At 45.8% G+C, this 26,833-nt stretch overlaps 1 protein-coding gene and 1 long non-coding RNA gene across 3 annotated transcripts in view; one reads left to right on the top strand and one right to left on the bottom strand.

The window, feature by feature from the left end:
* The window catches only part of LOC139054876 (neprilysin-like), a 124,974-nt gene that overhangs the window by 53,304 nt on the left and 44,837 nt on the right, over positions 1-26,833 (top strand). For both annotated transcript variants that reach the window (XM_070532557.1, XM_070532558.1), the window contains exon 5: positions 11,849-11,936. In XM_070532557.1, coding sequence (XP_070388658.1) covers positions 11,849-11,936 — 88 coding nt within the window. The remainder of the gene's footprint in view (positions 1-11,848; positions 11,937-26,833) is intronic.
* Positions 1,649-5,326, bottom strand: LOC135912455 (uncharacterized). Its single transcript, XR_010567677.2, has 3 exons — positions 4,919-5,326; positions 2,721-2,930; positions 1,649-1,899 (listed from the first exon to the last, which is right to left on the bottom strand). It is a non-coding gene; the product is annotated as an uncharacterized lncRNA (long non-coding RNA).

Below are 26,833 nucleotides of genomic sequence, written 5' to 3' on the forward strand. Positions count from 1 at the left end.
TACCAAGTTGGAACGCAATCAGCGCTCTACTTGCAGTCAACTAAAGACAATGTTTGCCTTAGTGAGCGGTGGGTTACGGTGGGTTGCATGTACCACATAGATTGTTGCGAGAGCCGCGCTGGAGCGTCAACGTTTGACCGACGTAAGCTATACTCCGGCGCAAAATCAACTTGCAGGGCAGCGAAAACTACGCGGCGTGCTAATGCACAGCCACGTGATGCACGTGCACAACATAGCAGGATACAGAATGTAGTTCGGTGCTTCCGCACTTATTATATTGAAGATACGTATAAAGATACAGTATACTGTAGTGATAAATAAAAAGTGCAGTGGAAACACTAGCTTATCTAACATTGGTGCGTCCAGAACAGGAATACGCCTGTGCAACTACGGGACTCACCTTTCTAACCTGTCTATACTGCCAAATCTGTTTACAATGCCACGGCTAGGTTTAGTTACTGCATTTTTTCCTTTCAGACTGCTATCACAGTACATGACTGGGCCTTCATAAGTCCTTTCAAGCTTCTTACGGCCGCTTTTAGCCGAGAAGGACGTTTCTCTTGCGTACTAAAAGAATAAATAGAGTTGAAGTCAAAATCACGTGCTAGGCGAGACAGCTTAACACCTATGCGCAAAGCTTGTCGGCTTTACCTATTCCACAAATTTTATTACTCACAGCTTGGCTTTTCAGCCAGGACACTAGCTCATCGCATTTCCAGTGGTAAAGGCCTCTGCAGAGCTATTTATCACTCTCATAGTGCTGCCCATCTCCAATGGAACGACTTGCCTCCCCACCTCGTGCTGCTCTCCCATTCTGCTGCTTTCAGGAATACTGTGGATTGTATTAGTTTGTGAACGTGTACACTATAGTTGTGAATTTATGCACTAATAGTGAATGTATGCACTAGTTGTGAATGTATATACTAATAGCGAATGTACGCACCTCACGTAGAACCCCTTCATTAGGGAGGGGCCTTTGATATTGCCACATGGGGTGGCACAGCAAGGGGACTGAAAAAGAGGAGAAAGGAGTTCGTGATGGATCGTACGTCGGCGCTTACGTTTCATAAAGTGCAAACGCCTGGATCTTCATTCAGCGTGTATACTACAGCTGGGCGTACGCGGCAATTTGGTGGAGGTGCTGAGTACGCTCAACTTATGCAGGAGACCTCACTGCTCACCCCTCCCTTACAAAAAATTTTAGTAACATTTTATAAACCGTCTTTAGACAAATGTTACTAGAACCTATCGACATTCTATAAAACGTCTTTAGACACCGTAACAACTTCCTAGTAACCTCCTGCCGACTATTGGCCACCGATATTGAATTGAAAGTATAGATATAAAATGTCGATAGAAGTCTTACCGACTGCTTATTATCTTATGTCGTTAGAAAGTGTCAACTGTGAAGCGACTATTTATTGACCACCTTTATACATCCTAACTACTTGCTAGTAACATCCTGTCGACTATTCGCCACAGATAGTTGACAGGATATTACTAGATAGTCGTTAGGATGTATAAAGGTGGTTAATAAATAGTCGCTTCACAGTTTTTAGAAAGTACATAAAAATTTATCCAGAGGTAATTACTTTTGCAATTATATATTGCAAAAGTAAGCTTTGATTATCTCTGAATAAAATTTTTATTTGCTTCCTAAAAACTGTGCAATGACTATTTATTAACCACCTTTATATATCCTAACGACTTGCTAGTAACATCCTGTCAACTATCTGTCTTTGGCGAATAGTGATTGCCAAGTGGCTAGGTGTGGCATGCAACAGAAGAAGACGGGTTTCCATTTGTGCTTGAACACATCCATTTAATATCCCCGGGCTAGTAAGGAGGACGAGTTCTCCAGCTGCCCTGGAAGTAGGCTGAAATGTTGCGTTGTGTAGTCTAGAAATGAGAAGAAAAAAGGCAATATATTAGTTTTGCTACAGTGACATGAGACAATAGGTGCCATGAGAAGTGCACAAGAGACAAGCTTTCAATCCTGTGAGCTATAAACATCTCCACCTGTTTTGTGCAAAGTCCTAAAAATGCATGAAATGACTGAATTCGTGCATTAAAGCTGGGAGCGTGATGGATGTGCATAACACCAACAGATGCACGACACATAAACTCTATCGTACCAATTGTCATCTACAAACAAAAGCTGTAAATCAACTTCAGTTTAATGAACTTCGATATTCGTATTGTGACTAGTACATGGAAGTTTTATGTGTGAATTATCTTAGGAAAGGCAAGGTGTCAGTCATAACTATGCTGCAGCTTTGCTTGGGCACAGGTACATAGAAGAGTTGATTTTTATGTTGCACTTAAGAAACACGAAATGATACAAGCAACATGTAAGCAGTTCAACAGGCATTACGGACGTTCTACAGCAAGATTACAAAATGCCTTTGTTGTGCAGGCAGACATTGTCAAAGTGAGCTTGTTACTAAACATGTTAGCTTTCCACAAGAGAGGATATTATATTATCAGTGCATTCACATGACCAGGGCCTCTATCACAAAAATACACATGCCAACAGTAATGACAATTTTCTAGTTATGGTGGCAAAGCTTGCATTATAATATGCTATTATAATCAGGTTAATAGCTATTTTAGCAGGAAAGAAAGGAGTGTACCCTAAGATAGCATTGAAATTGCCATGAAAGGAGTTTTGTTGAAAACTGCACAAAGAATATTAAGATGCTTCTTTGTGACATACATACCTACTATGGTGTTGACCTTCTTGGAATCCTACGGATCCTTCTGTGGAAGGCATTTGACAGCCGCCCAAAGAAGGACCTCCCTTCAACGTCTTCTATTGAAAAAGGAGCTTTAAGGAGGCCCTCCGCGAAGTGAAAGCCTGAGTTGTTAGCATCCAGGCACAGCCTCTTCAGCAGGCCCTTTTCAACGTATACACCGTCACCGATGTCTACCTGTGAAAGAATACAACAACCAAAGATTCATTTTATACGCATTTGATCAAGGAATGGTTAGGAAGTAGGGTAAGGTTTGCAAAAACGGAAGTCGCTGCTTCTTGTTGATTCGGTTTAAAGAACAAAGCAGCCTTACGTATACCATACATGCATTGTACTGAGCTGTGTACTTTTACGTAAGACTAGAAAGTATTGGGAACTTCAATGCGAAAGAAAGACATGCATCTGCCTAGAACTAAGCAAATGTGTGCCACCCCTTGACACAGAGTGAGATCTGGTGCTGTTTTAGTGATTAGCAGACATTGAAAGCTTCAAGCCTCATCGAGTATAGGGCCAAGCTGTGCTCGATTAGTGGCGCACAAGTGCTCGAGAACTATCAAACAAGATGCAATTGTCTTCAAATACAATTCTGACTTCCCCTTGCAGGCATGCACTTTTAAATTTACTGACTGCACTTGGGTGTAAAGATTTTGTCTGACAGAGTGAATAAACAATATACGCAAGCAGCATTTTCATAGTTAGCGTAGTCTTTAATAGGTACTGATACCTTCAATTTAGAAAGCGCTGTATATTGGGCCTCATCAAACTAATTTCACAAAAGGTTTGTCAAGGTAGAAGCATAGAACTTTAGTCATTAGAAGACAGGTGAAAGTAGTTAATTATTGCAATTATTACTGAAAATAAATTTCAGACAGCTCATCCCAATGAGAAATGGATGCAAGCAGTTTGTACATGCCACATAAGCATTTAGATATCAAAAATATGGATTAGAGAAAACATTCCCTTAGAGGTTCATTATTACAAGCAGCCATGCCATCGAGAAGACATAACTTTTTTTTCTGTAGGCAGAAAGAGGCTCGAGTATTTTATTGACACATATGTGCCCATGCATATATGTCATCTCTGTTGTAAACCTTTTATGCGAAGCATATTACGAGGGCTCAACCCAGCTCCTCAGGCGCGGCGGTGACCATGAAATCACGTGACACCGTGACGTCACGACAGAGGAGAAGTGGCTTTGGCTCAACTCTTGCAAGACGGGCTGGGTGGGAATCGAACCAGGGTCTCCGGAGTGTGGGACGGAGACGCTACCACTGAGCCACGAGTACAACGCTTCAAAGCGGTACAAAAGCGCCTCTAGTGAATGCGGTGTTGCCTTAGAAACGCGCTGTTTCTAAGGCGTGCGTCTCTTGCTCAGGCGCACATTTCGTTGCCGCGCCGAACGCTGCTTTGCTCGACGCTCACCGCGTCCAATGCGGGGCGCGTAGTCGCTGCCCTGTAGCCCATTGTCTTACACCCCTTGGCGGGTCGACGGGAACGCTGTCGCGTTCCACTCTTGAAGGCGAAGAAGTAATGCATGAGTTGTTTCTTCGTCTAGCCGAACCAAATATAGCCAAGCAACAGCAGTTCACCAGGCTAAACAGTGGTTCAACAACTAAAATAAAGGCTAGTATGCTTCGCATCCTGGGCTTAACCTTACCTAAGCCACAGCCATTTTTTTTCATGTACATGCAAGGTGTGTATATAACATCTCATTGTGCACAAAATTTGCGTAATAATTTAAAGACCGCGATTTTGTAGCGATGGTATTCCTTTGCGCTATTCGTTAGTAGGCTGACCGACGCCCCGGCCCGTGCTACGTACTGCAGCTGCCGGCCGTTAGCGGTGGGCGAGAAGAGTGATATAGAATCGAGGGGTAAGTATTGCTACAAAATCGCAGTCTTCAAATTATTACGCACTGCCGAACGAACACAAACTTTCAATGTGTTTTCATAATTGTGTGCCCATTCAGGCATAGCAATCAAGGCGGGTAGCAGAATGCAAGTACGCTGTAACATCAGAGGAAGCTTTCGCGAAATTGCTTGCTAAATGTGCACAGCAACATGGCTAACATACGATAGGAAAGCGCTTTGCTCTAGCTAGTTACACAACGCTCATTACGCAAATCATAAGCTTCAAGAATGCGCGCAAGCGCCAAACTTGCTTACCTTTCAAGACTTGGCAAACGCTCCTTCGTCTAACAGGTACAGAAGCACCGACGTTTCTCTGGCGCAAGCACTGTAGAACTGCCGATGAACTCCAGCTCCACAAAAGCACAACCTTCAACAGTCTTCCAAACACTACAATTCGAAGCCCCAGTACCAGACTTTTGACGAGAGCGCCGGCAGGCAGCTCGGCAGAACAAAGGCAGTTCGGACGGGAGCTGTACTAGGGCACTCACTGACGACACTGGTGGATCGCTCGAAACACACGGCAAACTAATGGCGTTACACGAGTCCGGAGGGTTTGGGATGGTCACTGCACACAACAAGCAGCACGTTTTGTCTAGGCACTTCTAAAATTTACCTCAAATACCACCTTACTGCAGGGAGCACTAACGACAACCAACGTGGTGTGTCGACCAAACAAGTACTACAGTAGCGCCACTCTGCGGTTTTTTAGAAAAATGTATCTTAAATGAAAAAATTGCATGTTTTTTCCTAATAACATTTGATAGAGTCTTTTAATAAATTTATTTGGTCCAGAAGTGTGTACTTTGTACTTTGTGATACGAAGTTTAAGGAAATGTATATATAATAAAAACTAAGCGGATGTTGCCTTCAAGATTCGCAATTGCTTCAGGTGCATGCAGGTTGCAAAAGCATGGCCTTCGAGATCAGACTGTCACTCAAAGGAAGCCGTAGTAGGAGGCGGAGAGGCATTTAGGCCCCAATAATTGGGTTTACAGTGCCTAGGTAGGCTTCCTTATTTATAAAGTGTATACGGGGACTTCAGCCGAACCATGAGCGAGCTATACAGACGCACGCGGTACGATTCGGTGTCCGATCCGACGTGCGGCGCTGCATGTTACGGCATGATAGTGTTCCTGTATATGCTCCCGCAGGGAGCAGAGTTGCGCATACCTTTTCCGGCACCGCTCGCACCGCTATTGGCCGAGCGCGAAAAATGACGTCAAATGATCCGCGCCGCTGCGAAGCCAACTTTACGGGCACATCGCCGACTCGTGCGAACTCGTCGTTTCCGTCAGTGCCATCGCCATTGCAATCAGCGGACCGTCGATCGTGCGTTGAGAGGAGCAGCTGCGGGTTTCAGGTACGGTATTCGACGATGTGAAGTCAAGGACCTTGGTGAAGTGATACGAAACACATCGTACTGGCACTTGTATTCCAGTATGACGGGGTGCAGCGCACCACACTGCACAAACCGCACGGAAGTCAGCCATAGGAGTAAATGCTTCAGCCAAGCAAACTAGCTGGAGACACACTAATACTATAGTGAGAGTGTTGTTGCTAACAAGTCTGGGCTTCTTGACTTTGAATGCACCCTTCAGAGTTTAAAATTGAAATGAATAATATGTACCTCTCCCGTCAACCGCAATTTTTGAAGAGCTAGGACATCTTTGCAGAAAGCACACAAGGGAACAAGGATAAAACGGGTGCTAAGTTGGCATATGCATATTTAGCTCTCGAGCTGTGATAATTGTAATATATTCCTTCTCCGTGTGAAGTATTGAGAACAGTAAAATTGATTCTAGTCAATTTATTGTCTTGAAGTGCACAGGCTTATTTATTTTGTTAACTAATTGCTGCCATAGAAGCTAAGCCGCAATTGTTTGTGTGCTAGCTTGTGAGCATCATGTATCAGCCAGTGGAACAAAAACTTGTCGTTCATTTAAACACGCTAGAAATCTATGTTGTGCTTTGGTGAATGCTGTTTCCTGTGGGCGGGAGTGGCGTGAATGCACTGTTCAATGACGTAAAATTTCATTGCCTCTAATGCGATAGGTCACAAAGCTTTGTAACCTGGCTTTTTGGCCAAAACCTGCTTCAGTGATTTCATTGATTTGATACAGTGTCTTCAACTACTGGCTTTTCTCCGAGTGGTAAGAGATCAAGAAAAATGTGTTGTCAGATTACAGTCTGCACTGTGAATAATTACTCTGCAAGTTTGCCATCTTGATGTGATTAGTGCAATAAAAATAACCTGTTGTTACTCTTAATAGCTTGTTGCCTTTCCAGTTTCTTTGAATTCTGCCCCCAAGGTTCCAAGAACCAGCACACTTTGGCCTGCTGCCATCAGCCGTTCATGCATTCCCTTGTATGAAATAAATTTGATCTAGAAGCTCTTGCATCTTGAATCTTTTTCTACTTGCAGATTTGCTGCATAACTGACATAACTGCAGGCACGATAGCTCTCTAGGCGACGGTCATTAATCGGCTGGTTTCGGCAGCCAAAATGCGCTAAGTGTCCACCTTACGTGTGTGAAGTTTTAAACACTCTTTAAAACATTTCTTGCATTCAGACAATGATAAGACAACTTCATATGCATGCTGAAAATCATTGCACCGCCTTTTGTGACAACGTACTGCGCGTTTGCGAGCGAACTTTGGAGCTGTTCGAGCCACGGGAGTATTTTATTTTGGGGAATCGAAGGCGGTCCTGCTCCCTATTTGTACGTTCATGTGTGTGTTTCTATATGCGTGTTTACAGAGGTACATACAAAGTTTCGGTTGGTTGGAAACCCACCTCCTCCGACTGCACGAATGACTCGTTCGAGCGTAGCCTGTATTAAGAACTGCCCTTTGCTAAGCGCCTGCGAACAATTGGCGCTTGTAGCTCGCGACCACTAGATAAAAAGGCGGAACACCGCGCGGCATTTGGCTCCTGCGCGCACGAGGAGTGGCTTCGTTGCATAGCTGGATCACGACGGCGGACCTATGCGCAACTCTGCTCCCTGCGGGAGCATATACAGGAACACTACGGCATGAGCGGCGCGTAAGCTCCGCCCACATCCAACTCCCCAGCTTGAGTTGATATTCACGTCGAGAAACGCAATATAAACAACTCTGCACCACACTGCTTCGCTTTACGCGAAGGCTGTCGATAAAATTATGCCCCTGTGAGTGACAGAACACTTCACGACGGCGGGTTGTCCACTGACGGCTCCGCTAAAGCCAGCGATAGGGCCGGTAGGCATAGCTAGGCGGACGCTGCAGCCGACGGCGCTTGCGATCCAGTCCGAGCTCGTCGAAGAGTGCTTATTTTTGCCAAAACAATGAACACTGTACACTTAGGTCGGCCGTAATTAAATACAATTGGTTTACTCGACGCAGTCGTTGCGAAGGGCAAACGTGCAAGCGAAGCGAGCGGCCTCGCTCAGACGGTCGGTGTGTGATGTCTGCTCGCGAAATGCCCTCGCGTCGCGGCTCCCGATCTCACCAGTAGCTTAGCGCTAGTGTACAAGGCGCTGGTTTGCGTAACAGGCACACGTTCGAGATAATTTTACTGAACTGGTAACTATTTCATGTCAGAAACAAACTGCAGCAGGCAAGGAAGAAGAATAACTGCGAGAAACCGGAAAGCCAGCACCGCCTCCGTGGAGGGAACGTCAGAGAACGTCACATGCCAGCCGCGCTGCCAATGGCTGCGGCCAGACGACGGTGCAGTTGTCGGACACGTCGAACGATGAAAATCTGCCCGGTTTGTCGCACGCCGGACATCCGATCCGGCGCTTCGGCACGGCAAAACACCTCGATTCGGGCTGCAGTTTCGGCGCGTCAGACGCCGGATCGGACACCAAATCGGACCGTGTGTCTCCCGCTTTAGTTGGCGAACACGAGCCGATCAGCGCGCCGTCTAGTGCGATGGTGCATGGCCTACGGGCTTCTTTGACACCTACTGAGCACAAATTCATGATCACCGCTCATATACACGCTTCCCATGGCACTAGCTGTCGTGTTTTCGAGAATACGTGCCCACATCTTGAATTGGTGACACCATATTTTCTCTTAGCGTCCGGTATTAGAAGCATTTTTTTTCTATGAACATTCTACTACCATCTGTTACTAGGAAGTTGATTAAAAATTAGGAAAACAGTTACTGTGCAAAAAAAACATTTTTTTTTAATGCAGCCAGTCTTTGCATATTCATTTATAGTTCAGATGCTGTTATATGTTCATTTTTCACTAAATCATTTTTAACAACTTTGTAGTAACCAGTGTTACTAGAAAGTTGATTGCAAATTGTGGAAAGTTACACCTGTCCATGAAACAACACTGTCTTGCACCAGCTATGTTCACTGAATAATTATAACCTTATTGAATAATATTCATGCATGTTTTGTAACTTGGGTTATGTACTTTAAGAACATAATTATTTTTATTACCTTCCTATTGAATCGTGTTTTTAAAAAGTTAAAATAGTGTGTCTTAACTTTCTAGTAACTTTCTTTTTACATACTCAAGTTAGAAAAGAAGTAACCAACTTTCTTTTGACAAACGTTACTAAAAAGTAAAAGTCAATAGGATGTTACTAAAGTTGATAGGATGTTGATAAAAGTTCTAAAGAAAGTAAGGAAGCATTTTTGTATGGGCTCGCTGCAGTAACCAAGAGTATTTTACTCTGCTGCGGGTGTAAATTTTTGGCAGCAACACGATTACGCTAGTGCCGAAAATTTACGCCAGCAGCTAAGTAGAATAGACTTGGTTACAGCAATATTAGCTGTTTTTGTCCGTTTGAGCTTTGCACCATCAGGTGGATGCACCGTGCAGGGCGCTCCCGTTTACTACTCCGCCTGCGTTTGTCCCAATACTGGACACGGTAAACCTCTCTGATACATATCAAAACTATGTCTGTCGACACTTAGCGAAATATTTATCAGATTACCTACCCGCTAGCTACTCTGAAGTTCTCGTACACAGCGAGGGTCATGTAGGTAACGTGACCGCTTAGGGGCAGCGATGTTTTCGGCCACCCCAAGGACGCAAGTAGACGTAGCGGTCTGCGCATGCGAAGTACCGTCGCCCTTAGTTCTTGCGTACGCAAGCCGCTTGCACCCCTAAACTCAAGCTCTTTACTGAGTGCGCGGCATAACGCTCGTATATGTGTGCTCTCTGTACGCGGTCACGCTCGCTGCACCTTGGTTGAGGAGCAACCAATAGAGAAATTCGAGGAAAGCCGCATAAACACAGTATTTTTTTTTTGCAAGCTTCAATCTGAACACAACCATAAGAAAACGAAACTGCCCAAGAGGTACAGTACAACAGAAATAATCATATTCCAAGTCCAAACGTATCCTCAGAAGTGTCACGCTCTTAACGCGTTGAGAAGGTGCTGTTATGATGTGCCTTTGCCACAGAGTTGGGTCGTTGGTTGGGTGATTGTCTCATTGGTTGGGTCGCTTCTGCTGCAATGGCGTGCCTAGAAAATGCATCTCGAACGTATTTGTTAAAGTAAACTCTTTTGTGGCTTCCGACGGGCTCATTTCTGCGTTTCTCAGTGCACACGGTTGGACACTGTGCTTAGCGGTTCGCTGTTCGAAAGATTTGGTTTCACCAATTCTTATAGTGCGCAGGATCTGCAATATTTTTCTGGAAAAAAAAGCTTGCCGCCGCCAGCATTATCAAGCTTAAAGCGTCGGTGCGCGAGCCTGCATATGGGCTATTTATTTGTGGACGTACATTATGACACGTGATTGAGGACTGTAAGCGCCCCACTGCCATGCCACTTGTCTGCTCTACGCTGTATGCGTGTGATGGCACAGGCGTAGAATAATACATCGCGGACTGATTAAATGTGCAGCTCGACTCCTCCGAGGTCCGGTGCGCTCACATGTCCCATCGTTATCATTGCACCACAAGTGGTCTTATTTTTTTTTTCGTATTACAAAAGTCATTCGCCATCTTTATTTTCTGAGTGCTTGCATGATTACGGTCCGCAGTTTGTTCTGGTATGGCATGGCGATGCGAAGGCGACTGGCGAGCAAGTGAGAGTCAGTGTTATTCCATTTTGCTTTCCTGACGTGCTGCAACCTTCCCTGCCGCCAGGGCAATCTAGTGTATAGAGCACTCCATAACGTCGTCCCACCTCGCCCTACAAGATATTAAGGAGCGTCGGACTTTATATTGGAGTGCTTTTGTGTGGCAGCTGGGGACAGCGTGCGATACACACTCCCGATTATCGCGAACAAGAAAGAAAACACAGTGGCTCATTGGGAATGGCTGAATAAATCAAATTTAACTACATCAACAGATGCAGTAAATAAAAATACGCTATTTCATTAGGAGCTAAGTAGGCTGTCTAGTTAGCTATTATGCAGCATTATATTTTCAGGTTTGATACACGATATTCACTTCTATACGCCAAACAGAGGTGCACTTATTCGCCCTACTCTGCCGCTCCCTGTGCAAGTACTTTATAAGACCGTTTGCTGACCTTACTCATTCCGTATGCGCATCTTCGAACCATTGCGAAACGTGGTGCGAGAACATTCATTATTAGGAAATGAAATCTTTATCTCGGCTCGGTGCCGTCTTTAAAGGCAATCAGCACCTTCAACATCATCAGCATACCTTTATGTCCGCTGCGGGACGTGGGCCTCTCTCAGTGATCTTCGATTACCCCTGTCTTCCGATAACTGATCACAAGTTCCGCCTGCGTATTTCCTATTACCATCACCCCACCTAATTTGCTGCCTTCCTTGACTCTAACTCCCTTCTCTTGGCGGGTTGATCAAAAGGGCAATAGGAACGTTAAAAGAAACAGATGATGTCCTTATTACTAACTAAACAAATCAGCGTGTGATTCTGACTAAACATTGGCTGATTGTATTAGTCATTTCTTGTTGTTCTGACCGAGAACATATTGCAAGGCTAAAATCGGATTGAACTTGGGAGTCTGGACTGACGTGGGCGCTGTTGTGTGTTTGCGCATTCGCGATCGCCTGCTCTCGTAGTCAATAGCCTAAAATGTGCATTCGTAGTAAACCTAACATATCATCTATCACGCAACGGCACTTTTTGTGTCGGTCTATAAACAGGTTTTTTAGCGACCATACCGGTTCAGTATCACTCTTCACTGGGGCCTTGAATTGGTGCCGATAGGAGACGTTTTAATGTTACGTTTCCTTTCTTGCGCAGCCTTCCATCCCAGAGGAGATCTGCGCACGTGCTGCTCTCAGTGGACGCTTGGGCGTAGCAGCGAGAATGATGCTGTACCAATCGAGAGGCAAGTAGCTCGGTTTTCACGATTAGGTAGCAAAAAATTAGCCTAGTAAAACCTCGTTATAACGAATCTGTAGGAGGACCCAAATTTTTTCGTATACGCTACTTCTTTATGTCCTACATGTGAACTACTGCACTCCGAACTATATGCTGATTTCAAGGGAAATTTCACTTACTTCGTTATATCCATTATTTCTTCATATCCCGTTTCGTTATGACGAGGCTTGAGTGTATTGTTTTTTCATCCGCATGATAAACAGTACCACATACCAAGTGAATATGAAACAAACGTTTTAGGAAGTACTTTTTATACTTGTCTAGCGAAGAAAAAAGCAAGAGGGACCTACATCTGCTTCACAGGCGTTCACATTGTTTCGTACTATTGGTAGCAATAAAGATTAAGTTCTTTCTCGCACGAACAAAGAGGGGGTAACATTTACAAGCTATTTACACAGTCGTTTTCTAATGACTAAGCAAAGGTAGAAAACACGACCTCCATACTACGCCATCTTTGTCACACATAAGAGATTTGTGTCAGTATTGGCACGTGTGCCTAATCTTTCTTTCGCGGACTGCAGTTCATCCACTGACAACCTAAAGTTATCACCCAGCTCAATAATATTAAATTATTATATGAATTCTGAGATTTTACGTGTCAAAACACCGGTTTCATTATGAGGCCCACCTTAGTGGGGGACTCCGAATTAGTTTTGGCCACCTGGGAATCATTAACGCACACTCAATGTGTGGGACCTGGGTCTATTTGCATTTCGCCCTCATCAAAAAGCGACCGCTATGGCAGGGATTCGATCCCGTAACCTCGTGCTTAACAGCGCTAACACGAAAGCCGCTAAGCATTCGAAGCCGCAACGTCGGGTTGGGTTATTGTCGATTCTATCCGATGTGTCTGTTATCGCCGAGCCTGGAGTTATCTGATTGTATGCTGGACGCGAACTGCGTAGCACTTTCCGAAAGGCATGCAGGCACCAGCGATTACGCTACAGCCTTTGACGAGTCATGTATGAAAGCCAATGCGCTAGACCAGCACATCTAAGTCAATGATCGCCGACTGCTGTGCTAATAATATAATAATATACGGGTTTTACGTGCCAAAACCACTTCCTGATTATGAGGCTCGCCGTAGTGGGGGACTCCGGAAATTTTGACCACCTGGAGTTCTTTAACATGCACCTAAATCTAAGTACACGGGTGTTTTCGCATTTCGCCCCCATCGAAATGCGGTCGCCGTGGCCGGGATTCGATCCCGCGACCTCGTGCTCAGCAGCATAACACCATAGCCACTGAGCAACCACGACGGGTGACTGCTGTGCTCGCCGCTTTCAATGAGCATCGAGCGTCACTAGCTTAGTGGGAACACGTTCGCCCCAATACATGTTAGTTTCGCAATTTACATTTTATTACACTACATTCTACGCCGTCACTGCAACGTGACATCTGGTAGAGGTACTTGTGCATTCATGTACTGAACGCCCTCGCAAAGCCGTGATCCAAACCCAAACTGCGAAGGCAACAGCAACTGCAACAAGAACCAGCAAGCTTGCTGCAGGCTACAAAGATTTCTACAGCAGTACGGACCTCTTGCCGAGAACACCAGAGAAATCAAGGCCAAGTCATCAACCACAGTGGCACCCCAGGGTGCCCCATCGTTCTGCAACTGTCCAAAGAGCCACCAATCTTCCGCGGATCATCATTCCAAGACCCAGAAGGCTGGATGAACGCGTATGGTAGGGTCGCTTCGTTCAAGAACTGGAACTACGATTACAAGCTGCGTCATGTCTACTTTACCTTCGAGGATGGCGGTTGAACGTTATTTGGGAACCGAGAGTGAACCCTAATGACATGGAACGTAATTCCCAGCAGCTTCTTGAACACCTCCGCGAGCGTCGCGCGAAAGGAAAGGGCGGTGTCTTTGCTAGAAGTAGTTGCTAGAAGCAACTACTCAACGAGCACATACTTGAGATATCCCGCACGCTCACTAAAACAGGGAGATGAATGAGCGCCGAAGAAATACAGATAACTTTTATTCTTCAAAAATATAAAAAAGTTCAAGAAAGTTCAATAAAAAAGTAGCCCAAAAAAGACTTCCCTCGCTCACAGTTTTGTGCACACTAGATCTTCCGACTTGGCTTTAACCTCCTGTTATACTACGACTTTCTCAGGTTACCTCGAGCATCCATGACGGCCACCATCCGTCGGACGAGGCTGTTCAGCAGGCAGACGGCGAGGCCGGCATGCGCCGCGCTGTTCCCCTCGGCCTCCTCGGCCATCCCCGGCAGGGGCGTCTGCGTCAGCAGACGACACCACGTAACCACGTCTGCGACACCACGTAACCGAGCACACGAGGGTTGGACCCTCCCGCGTCTAACCATGCGCGGCTTAGCCGTATCCGGGAAAAGGGGGATCCTCGAGGTTGAGCCAATGTTGGGTGTTCGGACACCTCTTTGGCCTCTGCTTCACGTAGACGGCACCCCGGGACTGACCCACCCGGGGGAAATCGGCAGTCGCCTCTTCCTGTCTCTCACGCCACAAACCATCGTCTTTATCCCTCACTTTTTGTTCTTTCCTGTCTTCTTCTCTTTTCCATTTACACCCTTTCTCCACGGCGGCAAGGGTTAACCTTGTGTATGTGCCATCCCTTGGGTATAATATATTAGGTTGTAGGGGCAATGTATGGTTGGCGCCATCAGCCTTACACGTTAAGGCCTGCAGCGTCCCCATGGTGGGCTCAGTGGTGGGTGGCCGCCATTGCTGCCGAAAACGAACTGATATGCTATGGGAACACCCGCCTTTCTCCGCCTACTTGATCGTCACCCTCAGAAGAGGGGACGCCGCACCGATCACAGCCACACTTATTCATGTGTTTATCTCTAACCTAAATACTAGTAGCTTACTTTCAGGTGTATTACACAGTTCTATCAGCGACCATTATCCCATTTATGTGCTCCTGAAGTGTGCCGTAAATAAACAACACAGCCTATCAGCGCAGAATACTGTGCAAAATATTACTCCGGACACCCTCGTGTCCATTTTTTTCTATTCTTTCAAATCAAAACTGGGATGACGTCTTTTCTTCTGAAACTGTAGATGCGGTGTATGAGGCATTCATCACCTGTTTTAAACGCTTATACCATGATCACTTCCCTGAGAAAACTGTAAAAAAGTCCACTAGACGTCGTAAGCCATGGATAAATCGAGATTGCCTTAGAATGATTAAAAAGAAAGACCAGTTATACAAGAAATTTATGAGGACCAAGTCCCTTGCTGATGTAGGCAAGTTTAAATAATACCGCAATAAAGTAACATCTTTTCTCAAAAACGAAAAAAGAAACTTTCCGTACAATAAGTTTGACAGGGAGTTCTGTGATGTCAGCGCACAAATTTGGAAAAAAGTTAATAAATTACTAAACCGAGCACAGCCTACTTCAGGAGTTACAGAGCTTTGGCTTGAAGGTGAACGTATTGAGGGTGTGGCACTTGCAGAGAAATTTAATACGTTTTTGAAAGATATTATAAATACCGGTCTGAGTTCAGATTTCGCTTGCAACACTATACGACGGAATAGCAATAGTATATTTTTGGAACCTACGGATGACACTGAAGTGTGCAGTATTTTTACTTCCTTTAGGAACAAAAGGTATTGTGATATAGATGGCACTCAAATCTCACCTGTGAAATTTGTCCTCACTCCAATAGCACAAGTATAAACTTATATTTATGACCTTGCCTTATCAAGCGGGTCCTTTCCAATGCAGATGCAGAAATCTAAGTTAATAGTATTACATAAAAGCGGTGATAAAAATAGCATGTCAAGTTACCGACTGATACCATTTTACCGCTTTTTTCGAAAGGGTTGGAGAAAATGATTGAAAAACGGTTAATGAAATTTTTCAATAGGTTTAAATTGTCATCAACAGCACAACATGGCTTTTTGCGAGGTAAATCTACCGAATCAGCTTTATTGCCTCAAAAAGAAGTTATTCTTAACGTTTTCGAAAATAAAAAATTGTGCATCGGCATCTTCATCGATTTCTCAAAGGCTTTCGATCGCCTTAATCATAATACCTTACTTAAAAAATTATACCTTTATGGCATACGTGGCACTCCACTTGAACTGCTGAAATCCTACCTGCGTCATCGTGTACAATGCGTTAAAATAGGGCCACATATATCTCCATTTCAAACTATTACTGCTGGTGTCCCACAAGGTAGTATTTTAGGGCCCCTACTTTTTATTTTATATATAAATTACCTTGTTTTGACTGTTAGCCAGCCAAAATTTGTAATTTATGTGGACGATGCAAGTTTATTTTTCACGAGTGGTTCCATAACAATGCTCTTGATAAACTTAAGGAATGGTGTGAAGCAAACTCTTTACTCATCAGCAGTTCTATTCAGTGCAAGACAGTTTCCCACTCAACCCGATATACATATATACATAGGCAATTCACGTCTCCAGTTTGTAGACACTGTCAACATTTTAGGAGTAACTTTTAGCAAGACCATGAGCTGGGACACTGAAGTGCAGTTCATTATGAGCGAACTGGCAAAGTGCACCGGAATTCTCGCAATATTTCTGCATTTTCTGCCCGAACACATAAAATAATTATTTACAAAGCGCTTTTTGTATCCCACCTAAATTATTGTTTCTTGGTTTGGGGTACTACCACTAAAACAAATATTAATATAATATGCATGCTTCAAAAGAAAGCTGTACGCTACATTGCAAACGTAGACTACCTTGCTCACACTCCGGAACTGCTGGCTCGTTGCCAAATGTTGCCGATTAATACTGTGTACGAATATTACTTAGCATTAAAATATAAGCGTTGTATCCAAAATAACGAGCTTAGTTTTCTTGAATTACCCTGCTTCAGTCAAAATCTTTCAGAATAGTCCTTTCGCAAGAAAGAAATTTGGCACATTCCCTTCTCCCGTACAATGTACGGGCAACAGATGCTCCGACATAGCCTGCCCACTGTTTTGAATAAATTATTGTCAAGGGGTGCAATTGCTGAAACATGTTCACTAGTTGACATGAGAAGTGCATTAATTCCCTAGTATCTTCTTTTTGAAAGCCGCGCTCATGTATTTTTTTTTTCGTATCTTGCTGCGATGTATCGTGTGTAATTTTAGCTTGCTGAGATGCATTTCTGTATTTTTTTTACTATTATGCTGTGTTTTTTCTGTTCTTATGCTTTGTTCACAAACTCATGCATATACGAGATATGTTTGCCCTTTTTAAATAGCCAGAGCGTTCCTATGACTTTTACACTTTACGTTTTTGCTGTATGCCTTGTACAGGGGGGGGGGGGGAGGGCTCGGGCGTCCCTCAAGTGATTGTGTTAACTTTTTGCCCGGGCCTACCCACATCGTTGATTTTTTTGGCGATGTAAATAAACTTCAACTTCAACTTCAAGTAAGTATTTGACCCGCACAAAGAAGAACTACCCGAAATACCATGTTGTACATAGTGAGAACCCTGCACAACAAGCCAGACTCATTTCACCATTCATAGCTTCCAAATCTTTGACCTAAGCCTTAAGGTCACGTTATAAGGTGACGAAAATGGCAAGCGGAGACCTTCTTCTTGAGATCCCTAAAAAAAAATACGAGAAGCTAGGTAGTCTGGCGACATTTGGTAACATACCAGTTTCTGCTACACCACACCAATCAATGAATAGCTCACGCGGAGTCGTGTCAGAGGCAGACCTTCAGGATTTGACAGAGGCTGAACACCTCGAAGGGTGGAAAGATCAAAATTTTACCAATGTAAAGCGTATTACCCTTAGACGGGGCAAGAAAGAAATTCCCACCGAACACGTCGTCTTAACATTTGCATCTGGCGTTCTGCCGGAAACCATTGAAACAGGATACATTTGGCTAACTGTCCGACCATGTATTCCAAACTCCAGAAATTGTTTCCAATGCCAAACATTGGGGCATGGTTCGCAGAGCAGCCGTGGCCAAATAAGTTGTGTAAAGTGTGGAATGCAGGGCCACCCCTCCGACAACTGCGGTGGCACACCTCACTGTGTAAACTGCAGTGGTGAACATCAAGCCTACTCACGCTCCTGTCCGAACTGGAAGAAAGAAAAAGAGATAATCACCCTTAAAGTCAAGGAAAATATTTCGTTTAAGGAAGCCCGTAAACGGTGCTCACCTTTCCACTAGACACCTTATGCTGATGCGGCGCGTCGGGGGGCAGCGTCGCAGCGGCCATTGCCAAGCGCCCAGCCCGCGAGCAGCGAGCAGGTATCTTTGGCTCCTGCCCCCAGGGTGGAAGTAGGTAAGCCTACTCCATGCAACCAGCAAACAGGCCAGGCTGCCCTTGGGTTGCCGGCCGCACAAGAGTTATCTGCGGCAACCTGCGTTACACGCAGTGAACCCGCAGGAGCGATAGCGGCCTAGAAGGTAGACGCAGCCGAGGCTGCCACAAGCTACCCGGCCCCTCCCAGCGCAGGCAACAGCCAGCGTAGCTCAATCCTATAGGCAGCCCCATCGACATCCGGGCTGGTGGGCGCAGGGGCCTTGCCTTCCGAGGCGGGGCTCTCTAAGGAAACTTCTCGCTCACAAGAGCGTGCGTCCGGCGCCTCACAAGAGGCAATGGACACTACACCTATCCTCACGGCGCACCAAGTGCCTAAGGGGTGGCGAGGCTCCCACGAACGCTTCAAAAGGGGTAAAATCCCCGTTACAGGCCTGGAAAGAGCTCTGTAATCTAACGCATCACTTCTGTTTCTGTATACACAGCACAAATTTACTTTAAATATGGATACACAAATCATTCAATGGAATGTCAGAGGTCGTCTTAGGAACCATGATGATGTGCAAGAGCTTATCCACAAACACAATCCAAAAGTGCTGTGTTTACAGGAAATGCACCTAAAACCACAACACACAAACTTTCTCCGACCGTATGTCACGTTTCGCAAAGATCGCGATGATGCTGTTGTATCATCAGGCGGTGTTGCCATTTTTATCCATAGAGGCATTTCGTGTCACCGCTTACAGCTACAAACGCCCCTTGAAGCAGTGGCGGTTCGAGTTGTTCTCCTAAGCAATCTCATTACCATTTTCTTCGTTTACATACCCCCCATTACACATTACGCAAACATGAATTTCAGTCCTTCATTGATGAATTGCCAGAACCATACGTTGTCCTTGGGGATTTCAATGCGCACAACTGCCTGTGGGACGACTCTTGTATAGATGCGCGAGGTCGTCTTGTTGAACAGTTCCTTTTCTCTTCTGGTGCGTGCCTTCTGAATATGAAGGAAGCCACATATTACTCTCTTGCAAACAAAACCTTTTCTTCAATTGATCTCATCATAGTTTCTCCTTTTATTCCGGCTGAACTCGAATGGGAAGTTACAAACAATCCTTACGGAAGCGACCACTTCCCCATACTGCTACGAGCACTTAATGAAAACGAATATCCACCACAGGCTCCTGGGTGGAAGATTGACACAGCTGACTGGGAGAAATTCCGAACGCTAACTAGTATATCATGGGATGACATGTCCACGTTAGGAATCGATGCTGCTGTGGAGTATTTTACAGCCTTCATTATAGATGCCGCATCTAAATTTACATCACAAGCAAATGGCTTCGCATTCAAACGGCGTGTTCCGTGGTGGAACGACGACTGTAGGGTCGCCCGTAAGAAACAGAACAAAGCGTGCGGGTTCCTACACGCCTCTCACACTGCGGAGAATCTGATTAACTTTAAGCAAGTAAAATCCCAAGGTAGGAGAACGCGCCGACAGGCTAGAATAGAGAGTCGGCAGAAGTTCTTATCGGGTATCAACTCCTATACAGATAATGCTAAAGTCTGGAACAGGGTTAATAGAATAAGAGGGCGACAAACATATTCACTTCCTTTGGTAAACACACAATGTAATACCGTGCTTGATCAGGCGGACTAAATTGGGGAGCGCTTTTTGAGCGTGTCAAGTTCCACCAAATATTCAAAACGCTTTCTCAAATATAAGCAAATAGAAGAATGTAAGCCACTCATAAGAAAGTGTCGGCAGAATGAACCATTCAACCGTCCTTTTAGTATTGCAGAGTTGAGAGCTGCCTTGAGCGCATGCAAGATCTCTGCACTGGGATCTGATAGAATCATGTATGAAATGCTCAAACATTTACACAATGATACGCAAGTTACACTGCTTAGACTTTTCAACACTATCTGGGATGCAGGGTACCTTCCAACCACATGGAAAGAAGCCATTGTGGGCTTCCGAGTAGGGCGCTACACTACCGATCATCTGGTACGTGTTGAAGGAAATATCCGTGACGCATTTGTACACAAACAGCTTTTCTTATCCATATTCCTCTATATGGAGAAGGCGTATGACACAACGTGGCTCTACGGCATCTTGAGAGATTTCTCAGAAATTGGCATGCACGGTAATATGCTAAACTTAATAAAATGCTACTTGTCCAATCGTACCTTCCGGGTAAAAGTCGGCAATGTACTGTCACGTCCTTCTACACAAGAAACTGGTGTACCCCAGAGAAGCGTGCTCAGTTGCAAACTCGTTATTGTTAAGATGACAACATTCCGTGCTTTTTTACCACCGGCCATTTTGTATTCCGTCTACGTGGACGACATTCAAATGGGTTTCAAATCCTGTAACCTCACAGTGTGCGAGAGACAGGTACAGCATGGTTTCAACAAGGTCCCACAGTGGGCAGAGAAAAATGGATTTAAAATCAAACCTCACAAGAGTTCTTGTGTTCTGTTTACAAGAGAGGCCTGGTTCCGGATCCGTGCTTAGAACTATGCGGAGAACAGATACCTGTAAACCAAGAACACAAATTTCTAGGTGTTATACTTGACAATACTCACTTTCGTCCAACACATTAAACATCTTAAAGAAAAATGTCTGAAAACAATGAACCTAATAAAACTTCTATTGCAGACTACGTGGGGTAGTGACAGGACGTGCTTAATGAATCTCTATAAGAGCCTGATTCGCTCACGATTAGATTATGGTGCCGTGATCTACAATTCTGCTGCCCCGAGCGCGCTAAAAATGATAGAACCTGTTCACCATCTAGGTATCCGCTTAGACACGGGCGCTTTCAGAAGAAGTCCCATTGAAAGTTTATACTTAGAATCAAAAGAGTGGTCACTTCGTCTGCAGAGAACATACATCAGCCAAACATATTTTCTGAAAGTACACTCTAATCCTCAACATCCGTGTTTTAATACCGTTAACGATATGACATATGCTACACTCTTTCGCAATCGTCCCTCCGTAAGACAGCCTTTCTCGCTGCGTGTGAGGGAGCTTATTGAAGAAATGCATGTCCCACTCTTCGACCTTCGCCTAATGCATCCAGCCAAGCTGATACCTCCTTGGGAGTGGCGGCTGATACAATGCGATATATTTTTTAATCAAGTTACAAAGCACGCTTCAGAGATTGAAATCCAAATGCATTTCCTTGAACTCCAGTACAGGTTCGCCTGCACCGAGTTCTGCACAGACGCATCGAAATCACGCGAGGGGGTGTCCTACGCAGCCGTCTGTCCATTCTTCTCGGAATCCGGTGTACTGCATCCGAAAACTAGTATCTTTACGGCTTAGGCCTACGCACTATTGTCGGCTGCGAAGCATATAAGGAAATCAAAACTCCAGAAATCAGTTATATATACGGACTCCGTTAGTGTTGTGAAGGCATTGATGTCATTCTGTAACCACAAGAATCCGGTAATTAAAGAACTATATTGCTTTCTGTGTAAAGCGTACATATGTAACCAGCATGTCATGATATGCTAGGTGCCAGGTCATAGGGGCATCGAAGGTAATGTTCTGGCGGACCAGATGGCCACGTCAGCGGCATCGCATTCTGTTAATCCCACCGCTGCAGTCCCTGTCACAGATCTGAAGCCCTTCTTACGGAGGAAACTACGGAATCACTGGCAACGCCTGTGGGACGCGGAAAGTAATAATAGGCTCCACGTGATAAAGCCTTAGTTAGGATTCTGGCCCTCTGTAACAAAATCAGGTCGAACAGATGTCCTGTTCTGTCGTATCAGAATAGGACACACATTTGGCACCCATAATTTTCTACTCACCGGAAATGACCCTCCAACCAGTGGTAGATGCGAGCAGCGGCTTACCGTCTTACACGTCCTCCTAGAGTGCCCAAAAGCCGAATCTGAAAGAAAGAAACATTTTACCTTAGCATACCGGCAGCACATCCCCCTTCATCCAGTAATGTTACTCGGCCCAGAACCACTATTTGACACCAATGCAGTCCTAAGTTATCTGAAAGACGCTGTGTTGCATGTTGTTAGCCTCACATGTTCGCAGCGTCTCCTCTCTTCAGAGGATGCCGCTGTAATAGTTATTTCGTATAGCACATGCCTCTAGGCCCTTGTGTTTGAAGGGCTCTGGCGAGGCAGCAGTGCTCCAAGTAATTTTACCACCACATATATTTCTATTTTGCATCATTATTTTACGATGGATTTGAATGCTCAGAGAACACGGCATTTGTCATCGACATAATCTTATTACAGAAAGATTTTACGCACTCTAGAGCGAATAATTTTAAGGCCCCTTTACATCCACGCCACACCAACTTCATAGATCTCATACCGACATTGGAAACTCATCACCGTGGACCTGGCGCTCTTTGGCCATATCTGGCCCTTGCGCCAATAAAAGCCATACATTCATTCATTCTTTCCTCGGCCGTCCACAGTTCATCGATGAGGCTCTGTGAAGCGGTTGCCGAGGCACGAAATTTTATGACACCCAAGACATTGTCCCGTATATTCATGTCTACCCCTTTCGGTTTCAAGTGCATATATATATATATATATATATATATATATATATATATATATATATATATATATATATATATATATATATATATATATGACCGAGCGCTTCAACCGTACTCTTGGCGATATGCTCTCCATGTACGTCGACTCTGATCATTCAAACTGGGACCAAGTTCTCCCTTTCGTGACGTATGCGTACAATACTGCGACCCAAGCAACTACTGGCTTTTCCCCTTACTTTCTCCTATACGGACGAGAACCTTCTACTACTCTCGATAGCATTGTTTCATATACACCTGACGCGTCCGAAAGTACTCCGCTATCTGAAGCTGCTCGTCATGCCGAGGAATGCCGCCAGCTTGCCCGCTTTTTTTCCACCGAGGACCAGTGGCAGCAGCAATCCCGTCAACCTGCCGGCCGTTCTGCACCAACTTTTTTGCCTGGCTCTCTCGTATGGCTTCGGGTGCCCGCTACTACTCCGAGCCTCTCCTCAAAACTTGTCGCAAAGTACCTAGGACCCTACCGCGTTCTCGAGCAAACGTCCTCCGTGAATTACATCGTAGAGCCCCTCACGCCATCGACGGACCTACGCCATCGCGGCCGCGAACTTGTCCACGTTTCTCGCATTAAGCCGTACTATGACCCAATAGTAGTCTCTTCGCCTGAAGCCGCCAGGATGGCGCCTTTTTCTGCGGAGGGCGATTGTAACGCAGAAGAGTAGCCGCCTGCGCCACAGCACCATCGCTACCGGCATGAGCTCGTGGTTGCTGTCTTTCGCCGAACGCTTGTGACAGCTACCCGTTCGCGCCCGTTGCTAATAAATCTCCTAGCAATATATATATATATATATATATATATATATATCTATATATATATATATATATATATATATATATATATATATATATTGCTATGAGCTATGCTATATATATATATATATATATATATATATATATATATATATATATATATATATATATATATATATATATATATATATATATATATATATTGCTATGAGATTTATTAGCAACGGGCGCGAACGGGTAGCTGTCACAAGCGTTCGGCGAAAGACAGCAACCACGAGCTCATGCCGGTAGCGATGGTGCTGTGGCGCAGGCGGCTACTCTTCTGCGTTACAATCGCCCTCCGCAGAAAAAGGCGCCATCCTGGCGGCTTCAGGCGAAGAGACTACTATTGGGTCATAGTACGGCTTAATGCGAGAAACGTGGACAAGTTCGCGGCCGCGATGGCGTAGGTCCGTCGATGGCGTGAGGGGCTCTACGATGTAATTCACGGAGGACGTTTGCTCGAGAACGCGGTAGGGTCCTAGGTACTTTGCGACAAGTTTTGAGGAGAGGCTCGGAGTAGTAGCGGGCACCCGAAGCCATACGAGAGAGCCAGGCAAAAAAGTTGGTGCAGAACGGCCGGCAGGTTGACGGGATTGCTGCTGCCACTGGTCCTCGGTGGAAAAAAAGCGGGCAAGCTGGCGGCATTCCTCGGCATGACGAGCAGCTTCAGATAGCGGAGTACTTTCGGACGCGTCAGGTGTATATGAAACAATGCTATCGAGAGTAGTAGAAGGTTCTCGTCCGTATAGGAGAAAGTAAGGGGAAAAGCCAGTAGTTGCTTGGGTCGCAGTATTGTACGCATACGTCACGAAAGGGAGAACTTGGTCCCAGTTTGAATGATCAGAGTCGACGTACATGGAGAGCATATCGCCAAGAGTACGGTTGAAGCGCTCGGTCATGCCGTTAGTCTGCGGATGGTATGCTGTACTGGTGCGGTGAACGATTCGGCATTCGTCGAGTAGTGCCTTCAAAGCATCGGAAAGAAAGGCGCGGCCTCTATCGCTCAGAAGTTCGCGAGGGCACCGTGGCGAAGAAGGAAATGTCGTAACAGAAACGAAGCAACGTCGCGGGCGGTGGTAGTCGGCAGAGCAGCTGTTTCAGCATAGCGGGTCAACTGATCCACTGCAATAATAATCCAGCGGTTGTCTGCTGGAGTGGTAGGTAGCGGTCCGTAGATATCTTTACCAACACGATCAAAAGGCCGACGAGGGCAGGGAAGGGGTTGTGACGGGTAGACTTGTCCGGGAGGTAATTTTCGGTGTTGGCACTCAGCGCAGGAGCGAATGAACTTTCTGACGCAGTTATACATGCCGTGCCAATAAAATCGGATGCGTAGTCGAGCATAGGTCTTGAAGAGGCCGGCATGTGCGCACTGAGGGTCTGCGTGGAAAGCGTCGCAGATAAGGTCACGGAGATGGCGGGGTATCACGAGAAGCCACTTGCGACCGTCAGAGAGGTAATTACGACGAAAAAGAAGGCCGTCGCGAATGGAGAAGTGGGTAGCCTGGCGGCGAAGAGCGCGAGATGGGGAAGAGGTGGATGGAACAGAAAGGATGCTGATGAGAGCACTGATCCAGGGATCCTTGCGCTGCTCCAACGACATGTTGCGCAGTGCATGAGATAGAACTGTGGGCTCAAGGGCGGATAGGCAAGCGCAGTCAGCGGAGACCGGTAAGCGAGAAAGGGCGTCAGCGTCCGTGTGTTTGCGGCCGGAACGGTAGAGGACGCGGATGTCGTACTCCTGTAGCTTAAGGGCCCGGCGAGCAAGTCGGCCAGATGGGTCCTTAAGGGTAGACAGCCAACAAAGGGCGTGATGGTCAGTGACGACATCGAAAGGGTGACCATACAAATAAGGACGGAATTTTCCAAGGGCCCAAATAATGGCTAAACACTCTTTCTCTGTAACAGGGTAATTAGCCTCGGCCTTTGTCAGAGTTCGGCTCGCGTAGGCAACGACATATTCATCAAAGCCCGCTTTTCGTTGTGCGAGTACGGCGCCAAGTCCTACGCCGCTGGCATCGGTGTGGACCTCTGTGGGCGCTGCAGGATCGAAGTGGCGGAGGATAGGTGGCGAGGTTAGCAGGCGGCGTAATTTCGTGAACGCGTCATCACAGGCGGGCGACCAAGCGGAAAGTTCTTTGTCGCCACTCAGAAGGGCTGTCAGGGGTGCACTTATGGAAGCGAAATTTCGAATGAAACGTCGGAAGTATGAGCATAAACCAAGGAAACCTTGAAGCTCCTTTAACTTCTTTGGTTGCAGAAAGTCGGTGACAGCGCGGCGCTTGGCTGGATCCGGAAGGACGCCGTCTCGTGATACAACATGGCCAAGAATAGTGAGCTTCCGGGCGCCGAAACGACATTTTTTTAAAGTTAATTTGAAGTCCCGCGTGAGTAAGGCATTTGAGAACTTGCTCGAGATGGCTGAGATGGGTTCGGAAATCAGAGGTAAAGACAACTACGTCATCCAGGTAGCATAAACATATGTTCCATTTCAGGCCGCGTAAAATATCCATCATTCTCTCAAAAGTGGCTGGAGCGTTGCACAGGCCGAAAGACATTACGATGAATTCGTTCAATCCGTCAGGTGTTACAAATGCTGTTTTAGGTCGATCAGATGGTGCCAAGGGGACTTGCCAGTATCCGGAACGTAAATCCAGCGAAGAAGAGAACTCAGCTCCCTGCAAACAGTCGAGGGCGTCGTCAATGCGCGGTAACGGGTAAACGTCCTTGCGCGTTATCTTGTTCAGACGTCAGTAGTCGACGCAGAATCGAATAGAGCCATCCTTTTTCTTAACGAGGACGACCGGTGATGCCCAGGGACTGTTGGAAGGCTGCACAACACCACGCTTGAGCATGTCAGCAACCTGGTGGTCAATGACACGGCGCTCAGAGGCGGAAAATCGGTAAGGGCGCTGCCGTAAAGGTGCGGGACTGCCGGTATCTATTTGGTGAAAAACGGTCGATGTGCGGCCCAAACCGAAATCATGGCTGTTGAAAGAAGCGCTGAACCTCTGCAGGAGAGCAATAAGCTGGCTTCGTTCTGAAGATGACGTGCCATCGTCAATGGAGCATTGGAAAGCGTCGAGGAGTGACTGATCAACCGCAGAGTCACAAGTAAGTGCGCCAAGACCCGCAGAAGTAGAAACGGCAGGAGTGTCAAAGATGCAAAAGGTGTCGACCGGTTGAACAAGGCCGAGGCATTCACCATGAGATAAAGCTAAAGGGCAG

Source organism: Dermacentor albipictus, chromosome 1 (assembly GCF_038994185.2).
Source record: "Dermacentor albipictus isolate Rhodes 1998 colony chromosome 1, USDA_Dalb.pri_finalv2, whole genome shotgun sequence".
Taxonomy (NCBI): Eukaryota; Metazoa; Arthropoda; class Arachnida; order Ixodida; family Ixodidae; genus Dermacentor; species Dermacentor albipictus.